The sequence below is a fragment of the Amblyraja radiata genome, chromosome 19, assembly GCF_010909765.2.
Source record: "Amblyraja radiata isolate CabotCenter1 chromosome 19, sAmbRad1.1.pri, whole genome shotgun sequence".
Classification (NCBI taxonomy): domain Eukaryota; kingdom Metazoa; phylum Chordata; class Chondrichthyes; order Rajiformes; family Rajidae; genus Amblyraja; species Amblyraja radiata.
This window is the reverse complement of record NC_045974.1, coordinates 41,787,600-41,806,332: the sequence shown is the minus strand read 5'-3', so window position 1 is coordinate 41,806,332 and position 18,733 is coordinate 41,787,600. Positions and strand designations below refer to the sequence as shown.

The following is an 18,733-nucleotide window of genomic DNA, read 5'->3' as shown; positions in this document are numbered from 1 at the left end:
TCTCTGGAGAGAAGGGATGGGTGATGTTTCGGGTCGAGACTCTTCTTTGGACAGGGCCTGAGACCAAGCATGTTTTTGTCTCTCTGCCATATTAGAATGAATGGGCTCCATATTTTAGAGACATCCTCCAATACATTTGATTGCAAGATGGCGGCCGTAAGGCTTGCCGCAGTACAAGCAGTGTTCCTGTCTGCCGTTTTAGTGTCTGCGTTATTTGTCTGCAAAGTGTCGTGCTTAATCCAGTACTCCCGTTCGGAGCTTTTAAACCTCAGTGATTTGGGCCCATCTACATCCTTGCTGGAGGAGAAATTACGGGACTTAAACAACTTAAACATCTCAAGCCACTCAACATCATGGCTGCCAGCCAAAAAAGGCCGCCGCTCTGGCACCTTTGCCAGGTTCAGGAGACGCCCTTACCGGCCACCGCTCCCAGCCCTTCTGCTGTCAAACGTCAGATCCCTCCGGCACAAAATGGATGAACTCCAACTTATGATACAAACTAATAAAGACTACAGTGATTGCTCTGCCATCTGCCTGACAGAGACCTGGCTGGATCAATCAGTACCTGACCAAGCGGTAACACTTCCAGCTTTCACATTACATCGTGCCGATAGATCATCCAAACTATCGCACAAGGCAAAAGGCGGCGGCGTTTGTATAATGATCAATGAACGCTGGTGTACAAATTCTACAGAACTCACCCATGTATGCTCCCCGCACCTGGAATACCTCACTGTCAAATGCAGACCATCATACCTCCCACGGGAGTTCGCATCAGTAATTATGATCTGTGTTTACATTCCACCAGAGGCTAACGCTAACACCACCATAGCCGAGTTAGCCAACTACGTCTCCTCAGTGGAAAATTCACACCCGGACACAACAGTGATCGTCCTTGGGGACTTTAACCAGACCAATTTGTCATCTGAGCTCCCCGGCTACCATCAGCAGGTAACTTGCCCCAGCAGAGGGACCAACACGCTAGACCACTGCTACACTACCATCAAAGAGGCTTACTGTGCATTCCCGAGGGCTCCGCTGGGCAGGTCCGACCACGCAATGCTGCTGCTAATTCCACAATACAGGCAAAAAGTTAAATCCTCCAAGATACCAACAAAACTTGTCCGGTGCTGGTCCCCTGAAGCCATCGAAAAACTCCGGGGCTGTTTCGCGTGCACAGACTGGAATGTTTTCCATGCTGCAGGTGACCTCCACGACGTCACCGTTGCAGTGACGTCATACGTCAACTACTGCGTGGACCTGTGCATACCACTCAAAAAAGTCAAACACTACAATAATAATAAACCGTGGTTTAATAAGGACATTGAAAAATTAAGAAAGGAGAAAAATTCAGCTCATCTGGCAGGAAACAAAGATCAATATATGGCTGCCAAATACAAACTGAGATCTGCTATAAGAAGAGCCAAATCCAACTATGCCACTAAACTAGAAGAACAAATCACTACTAGTGACACACGTTTCATCTGGAAAAAACTCCAAAACATGACGAACTACAAAAAGCAACCCACCCCCACACCTGACAGCGACAATCAGCTTCCTGATACACTCAACTTTTTCTATGGGAGGTTTGAGCAGGCATCGGCTCCACCACCATCTCCCCCCGACCCCCTCCCTCACCCCCCTTTCACCATCTACGAGGAGGAGGTGAGGAGCACCTTCAGGGGACTTAAGAGGAATAAAGCCCCTGGCCCAGATAACATCAGCCCCTCCGTTCTCCACCACTGCGCTGCGGAACTGGCTGGGGTATTTACCAACATCTTCAACACCTCCCTCTGTCAAAGCTCAGTACCCAACTGCTTCAAAGAATCTATTATCATCCCGGTTCCCAAGACCAAGACCATCTCCAGCCTCAATGACTACAGACCCATTGCCTTGACATCGGCAGTCATGAAATCATTGGAGCGCATCATACTCAATCACCTGAAAACTGTCACCACCCCACTCATGGACCCATACCAATTTGTATACAGAGCCAACAGGTCAGTTGAGGACACCGTCAACTTAGCAACTCATCACATTCTGAACCACCTAGAGTCCGCAAACACATATGCCCGCATCCTGTTGATGGATTTCAGCTCGGCATTCAATACAATAAACCCGGCCATACTGTTCAATAAATTACTGGACATGAACATTGACCCATGCATCTGTCACTGGATTCACAGCTTTCTCTGGAACAGGCAACAGAGGGTGAGGATCAACAATAATACATCCTTCCCTCTGTTCCTCAGTAAAGGCACACCCCAAGGCTGTGTTCTCTCACCCTGGCTATTCTCCCTTTACACAAACCAGCTCACATCCCACCACAGCTCTGTCAACCTGTACAAGTACGTGGACGACTCAACCATCATAGGATTCATCACCAACAACCAAGAAACTGAATACCGTGCACAGGTCAACCAAGCACAGACCACGATCTCTTACTCAACTCATCAAAAACAAAAGAACTCATCGTCGACCCAAGACGCCAGCCATCCCCCAAAACTCCTGTGCTCATTAAAGGTGAATCCATCTCCATCACCGACACTTTCAAACTCCTTGGAACCCACATCAGCAACAACCTCAAATGGAGGACAAACGCACACCACATCTATGGAAAAGCCCAGCAAAGACTTTTCCATCTCCGACAGCTAAGGAAGTTCAGAGTAAGGTCTCATCTCATGCTCCGCTTCTATACAGCCATCATCGAAAGCATCCTCACTTCATCCATCACAGTCAGGTTCGGCAGTCTCGACTCACTCTCCCGGAAGAAATTACAGCGCATCATCAACAGAGCATCCAAAATTATTGGCTTACCCCTACCATCCCTTGGATCACTTTACCACAAACGGACACTTCACAAAGCCCGCAAGATCATCTATGACCCCACTCACCCTGCACACTATGCCTTTCAGCTACTGCCCTCTGGGAGGCGTCACAGGTCAATTGCCTCCAATTTCATTCCCACTACAATTAACATTTTAAACTCTGTACGGTGAGGAAATACGAATAAGCATGGCCCTTATGTATTATGTAATGTGTCTGTCTTTATGTATATCTATGTTACAAGTTTAATGGTTGATGAAATGTTGGAACCTGTATCGAGCTGTACTGATAACAAATTCCACCAGCCTGGCTGTGTGGTCATTAAAATACAATACAATACAATACAATACAATAAATCTATACTTCTCTAAATATAAGAAGTGTATTTGTAGTGAAGGGGGGGGGGGGGGCAGCTCGAGGCCTGTATGGATCTGATGTTAGCTGGTAACATTCTACCATTAGTTTGCAACAGTACTTAATAAGCATTAAAACACAACAGAAAGTAAAAAGGATAAACATGATCAAGCCGTGAGCCAAGGAGGTTCCCAAAGAGCCGGGCATTCCGTAACCCCCGCTCCAGCAGGTGGAGGGGAGGAGGCTACTCGAGCTTCAGAATTTCCTTGTGGATCATTAACCAGGTTGGTCATGATTTCGGAGTTATCCGGAATGTCGGTGCAACATTCCACTCCGATCAAGGCACAAGTATCTCCCTGGACAGTGTTGATCGATTAGGAGTGGCCCTAATACTACATAAGACAATGCGGAGGGCCAGTGGCCATGGCACCCCCTCTTGGTGATATTTACTGTGGTTAGCTGGTCCTCAATAGTACAATTCATGCATTCAACCAGACCAGGAGACCATGGAAGATGGGGACAATGTAAACTGCCGGTAATGTCCAGCAATCTGCAGACATCCTTACAAACAATGCTGATAACGTGTATGCCCTGATCTGAGTCAGTTAGAGGGGACACCCTATCTTGGGATGTGTTCTCTTCACAGCACTTTAGCAGCGTGTGAGGCTGTAGCCCGTCTAGATGGGATGGCTTCCACCCATCGGGAGAATCTGTCTACTATGACCAGAACCTCAGAGTACCCTTGGCACCTAGGCAGGGAAAATATAATCACAGGAGCTCGTAATGGGATCAGGACTGTAACTGGCCCTGAGTTAGTCTTTTGGAAGGCCACACTGTGGGTGTAGACCTGCTGGGCATATTTTCAGAATCCACGACCCAATCAGTTCCATTGTCACGGAGCCAGATTGCCCCAGGAGTGAGTTTGATGAGCCAAGCAAGGTGTTTTTCAATTCTTTTCTTTGTGCTCGTGATTCAGTGGGGTGTGTCGCGTAAGGGGTAGTTCTTCGCCAGTCTCAGTAGTCGCTATCCTCACTAGATGATTCCAGTGGCTTCGCGCCTGCCCCAGCGTACTGAACGCTACTCTGTTCTTGTTCCAATGCCTCCAGCTTAGGGTACAGGCTCGTCAATCAATTCTGAACTAACCCATATCAGTTCTCTGCAAACCCGTGCAATAGGTTTCATCTTCATGTTCGATTTTGAGGAAAATCCAGGGCATTGAGAAGGTCTTTGTGGAGGAAGTGCCCATCTACAAGAGCATTTTCAGTCACCATCTATACATGTTCATGCAGCTCTCCTCCACCTTTCCCAAACAAGGTGAATCCTGAACTAGAGGGGGTTTGTTTCTAACTGCTATGATTTGCATTCTATTAAGTCTCCTAGTTTTTCCTTGTAATCCACAAAGGGTTTCTGTGACCTTTCTAGTTAACACACCTTCCGATTTGAATACAGCAGTCTTTGGCATTGTTGCATTACTTTACTGTAATAGGATATTGTATATTCTTTTATGGCTTAAATGCAAAATAGTTATGAGTCAACTCTGCAAGGTGGGGAGACAAGGGGTTAACAAGATGATTTGTTTAACCAAAGTGTGGCTGATATGTGAAACTCACATCCAGAGGAAATGAGGAGGTCAGATACACTCACTGCATTTAAGATTCATTTAGACAATCACTTGATCAGGCAGGGGCATTGACGGATACAGACCTTCTGTATGGTGCCAGGGGGTTATGGGGAGAAGGCAGGAGAATGAGGTGAGGAGGGAGAGATAGATCAGCCATGATTGAATGGTGAAGTAGACCTGATGGGCTGAATGGCCTAATTCTGCTCCTATCACTTATGAGCTGATGCAGAAAAATAGGATGTGTAGATGGACAGAAGATCCAAATGTCATGGTGGCACAGCGGTAGAGTTGCTGCCTTACAGCAAAATGCAGCGCCGGAGACCCGGGTTCGATCCCGACTACGGGTGCTGTCTGTATGGAGTTTGTACGTTCTCCCCGTGACCTGCGTGGGTTTTCTCCGAGATCTTCGGTTTCCTCCCACACTCCAAAGTCGTACAGGTTTGTAGGTTAATTGGCTTGATAAAAAATGTAAAATTGTCCAAGTTGGCGATATGCAGAGCACTGCCCTGCCGACTACAAAATTCAGAAGGTTCAGAAGGATAGGCTGAAGGGTCTCTTTCCATGCTGACCAACTATATGACTGTATTCAGTTAAACATTCGGTTAGGTGTTGCTTTAATTAGTTCTCGTTATTTTTAGTTTATTTTAGTTTAGAGATACAGCGCGGAAACAGGCCCTTCGGTCCACCGGGTCCCCGCACTTTAACACTATCCTACACACACTAGGGACAGTTTTTACATTCACCAAGGCAATTAGCCTACAAGCCTGTACGTCTTTGGAGTGTGGGAGGAAACCGAAGATCTCGGAGAAAACCCACGCGGGTCACGGGGAGAACGTACAAACTCCGTACAGACAGCACTCGTAGTCGGGATCAAATCTGAGTTTCTGGCGCTGCATTCGCTGGAAGGCAGCAACTCTACCGCTGCGCCACCGTGAATTGAATGATTGTAAACAGTATATTGTACCTGCCCCTTTACACCATTTTCTTCATGTTCTTCCTTCCAATATAATGGAAAATGTACATTCTTCTATTCAATGTTTCTACATCTTAATGCTCAATGGCCTTGGTTTTACGTCAGGGAGGCTCAAATGCCAGGAACACTGCCTGGTTGGAAGCTTTATTTTATCTACAACCTTGAAAATGTTATTCCAACAGAGCTCTATCTTCTCAAAACCACCTCCACGTCCCCACCACGAGCTCTATGAGATTCCAAGGAAACTCAGCAATTTCCTGTGAAATTCCAGTGCGAGTGGCCAGCAGGAGCCACTTTGAAGAAACGGGCCTGTCCCACTTTCACGAGGTAATTCACGAATTTTCCCGAGTTTTCCCCTTGATTCAAACTCACAGAATGTTCGTAACGAGTCCGTAGGAGGTCGTAGGAGTTCATAGATATATCGTAGCGGCTCGTTATGCTAGCCGTAGGTACTCGTGGCATCAGGTAAGTCGGGACGTTTTTTCCAGCCTGATCAAAAATGTCCACGGGTAAAAAAATGGTCGGGATGAAAGAAATTGCAACTTTTTACTTGTAAGGAGGGCATCGAAATAGTCGTGGGAATTCGCATATATACTCGTAGGAGTTTGTGAACATTGTCGTGGAAGGTCGTAGGAGTTCGTAGATTACCACGATCTTGAGTTTTTTTTGAGGTCCTTTAAACTCGGCAGAGGTTTTGAATTAAGTTGTGAAAGTAGGACAGACCCTAAACAAGGAACTGCAGATGCTGACTTAAAGCCCTGTCCCACTGAACGAGTTCATTCAAGTGCTCTCCCGAGTTTAAAAAAAATCAAACTCGTGATAGGCACGTAGAATTAACGTAGCGGGTACGTCAGAGCTCGGGGACGTCTCTTAGCGGCTCGTAACGCTAACGGCAGGTACTCGGGAAGACTCGTTAACAGCAGGTAAGCACGGGAAGACTCGTGAAGATTTTTCAACATGTTGAAAAATGTCCACGAAAGCCCTGAGTACCTGCGAGCGGCCATTACCGTAAATCTCCGAGTTCGAATCAGGGCAAACTCGGGAGAACTCTTGGAATGAACTCGTACAGTGGGACAGGGCTATTACATTTTGAGTCTTTCTTTCTATCTTCATGGCATCCGAACTAAATCCCCAAAAGGAATCATGATTCTGCAGAGTATCAATATTTGTTATGAAAGCCAATCATCTACCTCGTTGGTGACCCTCAGACTATCTTTGATTGGACTTTGCTGGCTCTGCCTTGCCCTACACGTTATTCCATAATCATGCATCTGTACACTGTAACGGCTCGATTGTCATCATGTATTGTCTTTCTGCTGACTGGCTAGCACACAACAAAAGCTTTTCACTGTACCTCGGTGCATGTGACAATAAACTAAACTGAACTGAGAATGTCTGGAGGAGAACCTTTGGTGCTGCAGTGAATTGCTTTTTCACATCAAAATGCAGCATCTTGTGACTTGTGACTCTATGAACAAATAAAAGAATGATTGAGAATTGCTTCATATTTCATCTCCACAGGTGGTGATTTCACGAGTCCAGCCGTCGACGCCTCATTTCACTTTCCAGCTGGATTCCAGTTCAGTATTCCCTGAAGTACTGGTTGAGCAATCCGGGTCGGAAAATGGCTACATCATCATCATTACTGGGAAAAAGGTACATTGTCTTTATGTAGATAACTTCATAACAATAGTCCCCCAAGTATTTTAATCACTACCTTCATTTACTTTAATAATACATCTGACGTGATTTTAGAGTGATACGGTGTGGAAACAGGCCCTTCAGCCCAACTTGCTCACACCGGCCAACATGTCCCAGCTACACCAGTCCCATTTGGTCCATATCCCTCCAAACCTGTCCTATCCATGCACCTGTCTAGCTGTTTCATAAGTGTTGGGATTGTCCCAGCCTCAACTACCTCCTCTGGAACCTTGTTCCATACATCCACCACCCTTTGTGTGAAAAAGTTACCCCTCCGATTCCTATCAAACCTATTCCCCTTCACCTTAAACCTATGTCCTCTGGTCCTCGATTCATCTACTCTGGGCAAGAGACTGTGCATCTACCCGATCTATTCCTCTCATGATCTTATACACCTCTATAAGATCACCCCTCATCCTCCTGTGCTCCAAGGAATAGAGTCCCAGCCTGATCAACCTTTCCCTACAGCCCACCATTGAAGGGATTTATCGGAGTCGCTGCCTCAAAAAGGCAGCCGGCATCATCAGAGACCCACACCATCCTGGCCACACACTCATTTCACCACTGCCATCGGGACAAAGGTACAGGAGCCTGAAAACTGTAACGTCCAGGGTCAGGAACAGCTTCTTCCCAAGAGCGATCAGGCTATTAAACACTACATCCTCATAAGCTATGTACTTCAATAGACTATTATTAATATTATTATAATTATTATTGCACCACTACTGTTTATTTTTTGAGTATGTGTGTATGTGTGTACATATATATATATATATATATGTATATGAAAGTACATATATACTTAAATGAAAGCCAAAAATGCTGGAATTGGGCAACGTCAAGTGGAGAAAGCCGGTCAACATTTAAACACTTCAGATCAATGAAATTTCATCAGAATTTGAAAAAAAATCTTAAAAACCACTATGATTTAAATTGCAAAGAAACATAGAAACATAGAAACATAGAAATTAGGTGCAGGAGTAGGCCATTTGGCCCTTCGAGCCTGCACCACCATTCAATATGATCATGGCTGATCATCCAACTCAGAAGGGTGATAGATGGGGATACCAATTATAAATCTTCGAGAGAGAGGAGAGAGAGATTAGCTGCAGTAAAAAAAAACCTTTGCCACCCTCTCTCAGTCAGCACCAGTGTCACCTGTGTCCAGATCACCCTATGACATGTATTGTTCACTCTCAGTAACCCTACCTCCCCAACCCTCGGGTGACTACAACTTTCTAGTTCTGATCAAAAGTTTTTGACCTGACATGTCGACCACATTTTTCCTCTCTCCACAGACGCAGGTTGGCATGTTGAGTATTTCTACTATTTACTGGGCTTATTTCAGATTCCCACCATCTGCCATTGTTCGCTTTTCAGGAATACTTGTTGATCACCCCAAAAAGCAAAAATGTTCCTCCCATGGTGCATAATTTGGTGGGTTCACATCAGATTTGCATGTGAACAAACCAGAAATTTGTAGAAAGGTGTATGTTGTGAATTATGTGACACCACAAATCACTGCATGAATTTCATTGCTTGCCACTATTTTATGCTTAGAGATACAGTGCGGAAACAGGCCCTTCAGCCCACACGAGTCCGCGCCGACCAGCAATCCCCGCGCATTAAAACTATCCTACACACAATAGGGACAATTTACACTTATACCAAGCCAATTAACCTACAAACCACACTCCAGTGAGAGGAACCTGAAGATCTCGGAGAAAACCCACGCAGGTTACGGGGAGAACGTACAAACTCTGTGTAGACTGCACCCATTGTTGGGATTGAACCCAGGTCTCCGGCGCTGCAAGTGTGTAAAGTCCCTGTCCCACTTAGGAGACCTAAACAGCAACCTCTGGTGACCTTGCCCGCCACCCAAGGTTTCCATGAGGTCACTGGAGGTTTTGGTCACTCTCCCTAATGGTCGAAAGTGGTTTCCGCGTGGTTGAGGCTTCATCTAGGTTGTTGCTATTTATTCATCATGTTTAAAACTGGCCTTGACTAAATATAGTTTGCCGTTTTAAAAATCGATCATTTTTTAGTCGCAGGTCTAGTCGAAGCCGGTTTTCTTCATAGTTGAGGAAGGTTTTCAACGTATGCGTGAGAGGTGGTAGGAGGTTGCAGGTCACCTCGACCTTGATTTTTTTTTTAGGTGGTGGGCAAGGTCACCAGAGGTTGTTGTTTAGGTCTCCTAAGTGGGACAGGGGCTTAAGGCAGCAACTCTACCGCTGCGCCACCGTCCTGCTAAATCTTGCAAGGACACCATCTGACCACCAATTGCCCAGTGAAATGTAGAACTTTGTTCATTACCCTCAGAAATTAAGGGTGACAGTGAGACTGTCATTTACCGATGAAATTGGAGTCCCGCCACACTGTTCAACCTATTAATAGACATGGGGATCAAAAGGACATAAAGTGCTGGAGTAACTCAGCTGGTCAGACGGCATCTCTGGAGATCCTCTCGACCCGAAATGTCACCTATCCCTGCTCTCCTGGGATGCTGCCTGACCCGCTGAGTTAATCCAGTAATCTGTGAGCTTTTGCGTATTGACCAGCACCTGCATTTCTTTATTCCGACATGGGGAACAAATGAGACCATGCACAGGGTCTGTATTGATGTTGTCACATCGTTCACAGCAGCTTTGGTTGGTGCACCCTCGTTGGTGCATGTGACGAATAAATTTGACTTTGACTTTGACTTTTCAGTGTGGCTACTTCCAATAGTTTCTGTATTGTCATGTACCAGGTACGGTGAAATACATTTTATGCATGAAGCTCAGCAAGACTATCCTCGTACATCAGCACAATCCCCTCGGTCGGTACAGTGTGCACATAACAGCCGACCCAGTCCTTATGCAACAGGGGCCATTTTGGTGCCGTTTTACTGTCCCAGCTGCAGCTGGCCACAAACACCTGTTGCAGCCGTCGCCTCCATATGCTTCATCCCGCGCGATCCGATGTCCCTCCCCGTGCCTGGTCCTCTCCATCACCTCCTTCAACTTTTCGAGTTGAAGTATGTGAAAAGAAATATTGCCGAAAGATAGCAGAAGGGTCTCGACCTGAAACGGCGAGTCTGAAGAGGGGTCTCCACCTGAAACATCACCCAATCCTTCTCTCCAGAGATGCTGCCTGTCCCGCTGAGTTACTCCAGCATTTAGTGTTCACCAACAGATAGTTCAATTCAACAGTCAAGGCTTGAATATGTTTTGCTTGGTGGGTCTTTGTTGAGCACTGCGTTACACATTGACAATAGACAATAGGTGCAGGAGTAGGCCATTCGGCCCTTCGAGCCAGCACCGCCATTCAATGTGATCATGGCTGATCATCCCCAATCAGTACCCCGTTCTTGCCTTCTCCCCATATCCCCTGACTGGTATTTTTAAGAGCCCTATCTAGCTCTCTCTTGAAAGCATCCAGAGAACCTGCCTCCACCACCCTCCATTGAATGGAAAGCAAGTTCTGATATGCTCCTTACTGCCATTTCTCAGCCTGTGTGTTGAGCTGGTTTGTAAAGTATCTGCCTCACAGCTCCAGAGACTTGGGTTGACTCGTGATCTCATGTACTGTCTGGGTGCAGTTTACACATTCTCCCTGGAACCAAATTTGATCCCTGCAGGTGCACCAGTTTCTTCCCACATCCAGCAGACATGCCGTTAGGTTAATTGGCTACTCCAGGTTATGCCTAGTATAGATTGGTGGCAAAGAACTGAAAGGGCATGTGGGGGAGAATAGTTTACATGTGGGAGAAAGGAGCTGCAATAAAAAATGCATGTAACACTCGACAGATCAGGCAGCTTCCATGGAAAGGAAAACATTTAATGTTTCCAGTCTGAGACCCATGTACTTCCAGCTTTTCCTACCTTCATTTCAGATTTACATCATCTATATTTATTTTCATGTGTATTTAGAGGGGAATAGAACTTTTACAAGTACTAGCATAGACTCAATAGGCCGAATGGTATAGCAGGCAGTGAAGAAACCTAAATTGGCCTTCATTGTGAGAGGATTTGACTTTAGGAGCAAGGAGGTCCTACTGCAGTCGTGCAGGGCCCTGGTGAAACTACCACTGCACGTACGGCACGTGAATTCTCGTTACTCTCCATGGCGGCTTCATTTGTGTGACCGCAAATCTTTCAACACACGGTGACCAGAATGAAGCCGCGACTAGTTCCGAGAATGCGCGAACTAATCACGACCATGAAGGCGAGTCCTCAGCAACCACCCGTGAACATGTGACCACTGCATAGTCTCCTGTAGTCTCCTAAAAAAGTCGCCTACGTGGGACAGGCCCATTAGATCTTCGTTGCTAAAGGATTCATGGGATATGGGGAAAAAGCAGGAACGGGCTACTGATTTTAGATGATCAGCCATGATCATATTAAATGGCAGTGCTGGCTCAAAGGGCCGAATGGCCTACTCCTGCACTTATTTTTCTATGTTTCCATGGTATCTTTGTCACAATAAAGTATGAGTATATCTGAGCAATCAAGAAGCAACACTTGAGCCTAAAGTGCTTATTTTGACCCTGACCTGACACAACACAATATATCTGGTATATTATGATCAGTCAATGTTTAGTGTGGAATGGGGAAGCATTCATGTAATAAATTCCTATTTGTTTAAAGTTTAATTACCCAGTGTATTTTTTTCTCTCTCTAGATAAGCAAATTGCCTTTAACAGCTGCAAGGTGTGGCCATTTCTTGTCCTGCAGTAAGTGTTTAACAGCTCCGTCCTTCATGGGCTGTGGCTGGTGTAGTGGAAGGTGTTCCCGAAAGCAGGAATGCATGACTCACATGTTGAACATCTGCCCTGCTATTATCAGAGAGGTAAGAATTATCAAACTTTTCTGTGAAGTTTAGCTTCACGATGCCATTCCAGTAATATTGTGATCATATTTTAGTATTTTGACTAAAAATGCATTCTGCTCATTTCTTCAATATTTTACAATGAATAACTTTGCCAACTAAAAATCCAGGCTTAAATTCCTTTGTATAGTGTTAGTACCTGTACTAGTATTTTTGTGTTTTGTACTAGTATTGAGTAGTATTGAGTAGTAATATTGATAGTATTTTAATTTTCTTCAACATTTTACCAACTAATAGCTATGCCAACTAAAAATCCAGGCATAATGTACAGTGCATCCCCTGAGCATGATGTGGTAGAAGGCAGTGCAATAGCACAGTTGGTAGAGCAACTGCCTCACAGTGCCAGAGTTCCAGGTTCGATCCTGGCGTCGGGTGCTGAGTGTATGGTATTTGCACGTTCTTCCCGCGACTGTGTGGGTTCACTCCAGGTGTTCCGGTTCCCTCCTACATCCCAAAGATGTGCGGGTTTGTAGGTTAATTGGCCTTTGTACATTGCCCTTACTGTGTAGGGAATGGATGAGAAAGTGGGCTAATGTAGAACCAGGGTGAACAATGGTCAGTGTGGACTCGGTGGGCCGAAGGGCCTGCTTCCTTGTATGTATCTCTAAAAATATCAAAAGCACACCCCTTCAACAAAGTCAAAGTCAAATGTATTTGTCAGATGCACCGGAAGGTGCAGTGAAATGTGTGGAACACTGATGTCTACTCACTCTGCCTTCTCCACACAAGTGAAGTGTACACAGGCCCATACAAAGCTTTTCAAAAAGGGGGGTGGCATGACAGGGTTTGTGGAACCAGGGTTGGTTTACAGGGCAAGGCCAACGAATGCCCTTGCATTAGTAGAGGTAGTAGTAAATGGCAATATACATTCAGGAGCACCTGTTCCGTTGTTTTGCACAATCCGCAGGCATTGCCACTTTCATTTTACTGCACATCTTGTATGTGTATGTGACAAATAGACTAGACGTACCTTAACTTGACGATAAGTGATTTCCTGTTGTTCACAAACAAGGCACAAGGTAGGCAAAAGACGCCATCCACATGATCGCTATATACAAGCCAGGGGTATGGTCGTAACTAGTCAGGGTTAAATCTTCGCCAGCATCCATTCTTATAGAAGGACCCAGTTTACAATGATTTTGTATGAGGTACAGCTACTGAGCATCTGAGAGGTTGGCAATAGCTTTAGCAGCTTCTTCCTTGGTAGTGGTAGAATTAAGGAGAACTAGACCAACGTGCCATTGCAGGAGGGGGCATCACACACATTAACCACCCCCACACACAAACTATCTCCCCCCCCCGCACATGCGCTAACTACCCCCCTTGTCAATATATTAATGTTATTAATTTGCTCCTATTACCCCATAACCGCCCCATCTACTGACACATAGCCCCCAACTCGCAGGCGTGTCTAGGGAGGGGGGGGGTAGAGAGTGAGGGCAGAGCGAGAAGGGGGAGGGGGAGGAACGGGGCGGGGAGGGGGAAACATGAACGGGGGGACAGGGTGGGGGGGGAGGAGAGAGAGGGGGGGTAGGAGAGAGAGGGGGGGGGAGAGAGAGAGAGAGGTGGGGGGAGAGAGAGAGGTGGGGGAGAGAGAGGTGGGAGAGAAAGAGAGGGGTGGGGGAGGGAGAGAGAGAGCGGTGGGGGAGAGGGAGAGAGAGAGAGAGGTGGTGGAGAGAGAGAGGTGGGGGAGAGAGGGGAGGGGAAGAGAGAGAGAGAGGGGGGAAGAGAGAGAGGGGAGGGGGAAGAGAGTGAGGGGAGGGGGAGAGAGAGAGAGGAGGGGGGAGAGAGAGAGAAGGGGGAGAGAGAGAGAGGAGGGGAAGAGAGAAAGAGGAGGGGGGCGAGAGAGAGAGGAGGTGTCAAGCATCTCCACTCAGGATATCCAAACCCAACAACACATTGCTACACAATCATGTCACCAAACCCACTGTTGCTCCCCTGCTGCTGCCCTATCTCTGGAAGCTGCTGCAGTCCCCCTTCACCCCATCCACTCTATTCCACTGATGCTCTATCTCCACTGCCCCTTCATCTGCTCACCTGATCCTCCACAGCCTTACTTACCCCCTGCCCACTTGCCCTCCATCCCAGCACGCTCACAACCCATTCACAAGTCCCCGCTTCCATCTTCAATGCAAACACGGAATTCATAGTAAATTCGCCAAAGGGCAAAAAACCAAAGTGTTCACTGTGTACAGTGACACACAAACTTGGAGTAACTCGGCAGGACAGGCAGCATCTATGGAGATAATGAATGGGTGACATTTCGGGTCGATACCCTTCTTCAGACACAAAATGTAACCCATTCCTTCTCTCCAGAGATGCTGCATGTCCCGCTGAGTTACTCCAGCATTTTGTTTCTATCTTCAGTTTAAACCAGCATCTGCAGTTCCTTTCTACACTTGTTCACTGTGTACATTGCACATTGTTTGTGATAGAATTTCTCTGCTATGAGGCCTCGCTCAAACCCACCACAAGCTTCATATGCTGTGCTATTTTAACTCTCCATCCCCTGAATAAAATAATTTTTAGGCCAACATCTCTTAATCAGATTTGGAGTAGTAAATAAATTAGATTAATTCGTATCTCTTTTGTATTTAAAAGCATTGAAAATATTCTTGATGTTCCTATGAACATCTATTCCAAGTTCTGCTAAAGAGTCATAGAGTGATATAGCATGGAAACAGGTTCTTCAGCCCAACTTGCCCACACCAACGTTGGGATTGTCCGAGCCTCATGCACTCACCACCCTTTGTGTGAAAAAGAAGTTGAAATATATATATATATATATATAGCTCTATAGCTCTATAGCTCTATAGCTCTATAGCTCTATAGCTCTATAGCTCTATAGCTCTATAGCTCTATATATATATATATATATATATATATATATAGCTATATATATATATAGCTATATATATAGCGCTATATATAGCTATATATATAGCGCTATATATAGCTATATATATAGCGCTATAGATATATATATAGATATAGATATAGATATAGATATAGATATAGATATAGATATAGATATAGATATAGATATAGATATATATATATATATATATATATAGATATATATAGCTACTCCTAAGAATCTTCAGCCTATAACTGATCAAAGAAAATCAGAAAATGCTGAAGATATTCAGTAGGTGAGGCCATATCCATGGGAGGAGACAAAGTAAAGGGCCTGTCCCACTTACGCGATTTTTTCCGTGACCCGTCATATGTCGTGGGGTGACGCCTGTATGGTCGTGAGTGGTCGCCCAAAGAGTCGTACATTTTTCTGGTTGTTGCTGGATTTTCAACATTTTGAAACATTTCGGCGACCATTGATGTGCCGGCAAGTCGCCGAAACAAATTGCGTAAGTGGGACAGGCCCTTTAACATTTTGAGTCGAAGACCAAAAGCAGAAGAAGAGACAAAAGAAGTATGCACAGCAGCAGGGAGAGTGGGAAGTAGTGTTTAGTTTATTGTCACGTGTACCGAGGTACAGTGAAAAGCTTTTGTTCTGTGCCATCCAGTCAGTGGAAAGACAATACATGATTACAATCCAGCCATTCACAGTGTACAGATACTTGAGAAGGGAAGGACAAAGGACATTTATTGTCACATACACCAATTGCTGTAGTGATATTTGAGTTGCCATTGCAACACACCAATAAAAATAAAACGCAACATTAAAGAATTTGACATTAAACATAAAAACATCCCCCCACAATGGTTGCCACTGAGGGAAGGCAGCAAAGTCCAGTTCTCTTCCTCTTGTTTACCCGTGATAGCCTTTAGTGCAAGATGGAGCCAGTAAAGTCTGATCTAAGGTAGTCTGAGAGACTCCAACGAGGTAGATAGTAGTTCAGGACTGCTCTCTTGTTGTGGCTCTGTCAGGGTAAATCCAGATTAACAGGAGGATACTAGTAAATATGATCACCTGGGAAATTGCTGTAGGAAAAGGGATGGTTGGTGGAAACGTAGAGTGGACCAGGGAATCGTGAAGTGAATGGTTCCTGCTCCCTGCTGAATGATGGAGGAGTGTTGTAGATGTTCTGATGGCGGAAGCTCATTCTCATGCAGAGAATGAATGCAAAGGCTGGTGAGTTGGAAGGACCATCCCAATGGAAAGTGCTAAGAGCAGATGTATAAGAGGTGCAGATTAGATGCAGTTAAAAGGTTTATTAACAGTGGTTGAGAGGGAAAACTACAGTTTGGAAAGAAGGATGACTGATCTCATCCCTTCTGCTGAGTCTCACATTGGCATCACCAGTCAACTTATAGCGTACAAAACCAGAGTGGGAATATGTCATCCTTGATCTCAAGGCAGAGAAAACCCCTGGCGAACCCCATGGAAGCAGTGATGAGGATTAGATAATGTATAGGAAGGATGTGGACTAAACCCAAAATGCTGCCCTTCCCTTGACCTGTTCGCTGTGTACAGATGCAGGTTTACACCGAAGATAGACACAAAGTGCTAGAGAATACCAACAGGACAGGCAACATCTCTGGATAAATGAATGGGTGACATTTTGGCTCGAGACCCTTCTTCAGACTGAGAGGGAGACATAGTTATTTCATTGGGTTTTATATCAATGTGCCATGACCAGCACAGCTGGTTTCCACTTCCCGCAGAAGCACTCTGTACCTATACCTCTGTATCTACATCTGCAACTGACTCGTAAATTACGTCTTTGGTGCAAGAGTGTTTCACAGCTGAGAGGAGCCAGTCAACTGCCTGGAGTGGTGCACTCAATATAGAAATCATCAAATCACTTTCCATTTTAGAAATGTTCAAGAAGGAACTGCAGATGCTGGAAATGTCGAGTTTTCATATCTGCTGTATTGAATGATCATTGCTACTTGTATGACTAGAGTACCTGAGGACTTGTCCCCTCAACACTAGATGTGAAAGGACTTATTCAGCATTGTGATGAAGCACGTTTTGTTGACATTTAATTTGGAGATACAGTCTGCACTGACCAGCGATCCCTGCACATTAACACCACCCTACACACCCTAGGGACAATTTTACATTTATAACCAAGCCTATTAACCTACAAACCTGTACGTCTTTAGAGTGTGGGAGGAAACTAAAGATCTCGGAGAAAACCCACACAGGTCACGGGGAGAACCTACAAACTCCGTACAGACAGCACCCTTAGCCAGGATCGAACCCAGGTCTCTGGCACAGTAAGTGCTGTAAGGCACCAGCACCACCGTGCTGTCCTACAGTCTCTACATTACATTTTTATTTGTTCTGTTTAATGATTCGGGGAGTTGGACAACCAACGGTTTGCGAATGGATGCTGCTTGTTTCACTTTCTTTCTTTAACTACTTTCAGATCTCTCCGCTAACTGCCCCCTCAGAGGGTGGAACAAGGCTGATCATTTGTGGAAGGAATTTTGAAACCATGAAAATTGGTAAAGTAAGTGCTAAAACGACGGCCATAATTGTCGGAACTGCTCCCTGCAAATTGGAAGCAAACAGAAGCAACAGGAACAGGTATGCCAAGATTGAGTAATTCTAGCTAAATATTAACTTGTGATCTAACCCAATGTGGATCGCTGACATAACGCATATCGTGACACTTCAGTACTTATTGTTATTGCACTTCAGTTTATTTGTACTACTTCAGTTTTATTTATTACTAATTATATCACTGTAGAGTCATGGAGTCTTTACACAGGAGATAGACACAAAACTGGAGTAACTCAGTGGGACAGGCATCATCTCTGGAGAGAAGGAATGGGTGACGTTTCAGGTCGAGACCCTTCTTCAGATTCTGGTCTCGACCTGAAACATTACCCATTCCTTCTCTCCACAGTTGCTGCCTGCCCCGCTGAGTTCCTCCTGCATTTTATGTCTATCTTCATTTTAAACCAGCAAGCAGGTACTATAACAATATTTAATATGCATTTGGACAGGTACAAGGATAAAAAAGGTTTAGAGAGATATGGGCCAAACGTGGGCAGATTGGACTAGTTTAGACGTGGCTACTCGGTTGGAATGGGCAAGTTGGGCCGAAGGGCCTGGTTCCATACTGTATGACTCCATGCAATGACTCTAGGCAGTCTGTGGGAACTCCTCTCTGTCTGACAACATAGTTATGGACTTCCCTTGTTCTAGGCTAAAGGACACTTCTCGATTGATCCCCACACAATGAATGATCCCAGTACATTATCTCCAATTTCCACTAACAGATTCTGACTGACTAAAGTCTTGATTTTTGCTCCATCACCATCTTGCCTGTTAAGGCCCTGTGCCACTTGGGCGACCTAATCTGCGAGTTTGCCCTCGACTCGTACTCGCAGCATGATCGACACAAGGAGGTCTTTGTAACTCTCCTTCATGCTCGAGAGTGGTCACCGCGTACTCGAGGCCTCAGCTAGGTCAC

General features: G+C 45.4%; 1 protein-coding gene across 2 annotated transcripts in view; it reads left to right on the top strand.

Moving 5' to 3' along the window:
* The window catches only part of met (MET proto-oncogene, receptor tyrosine kinase), a 185,057-nt gene that overhangs the window by 115,598 nt on the left and 50,726 nt on the right, over window positions 1-18,733 (top strand). For both annotated transcript variants that reach the window (XM_033038324.1, XM_033038323.1), the window contains exons 4-6: window positions 7,296-7,430; window positions 12,138-12,305; window positions 17,681-17,841. In XM_033038324.1, coding sequence (XP_032894215.1) covers window positions 7,296-7,430; window positions 12,138-12,305; window positions 17,681-17,841 — 464 coding nt within the window. The remainder of the gene's footprint in view (window positions 1-7,295; window positions 7,431-12,137; window positions 12,306-17,680; window positions 17,842-18,733) is intronic.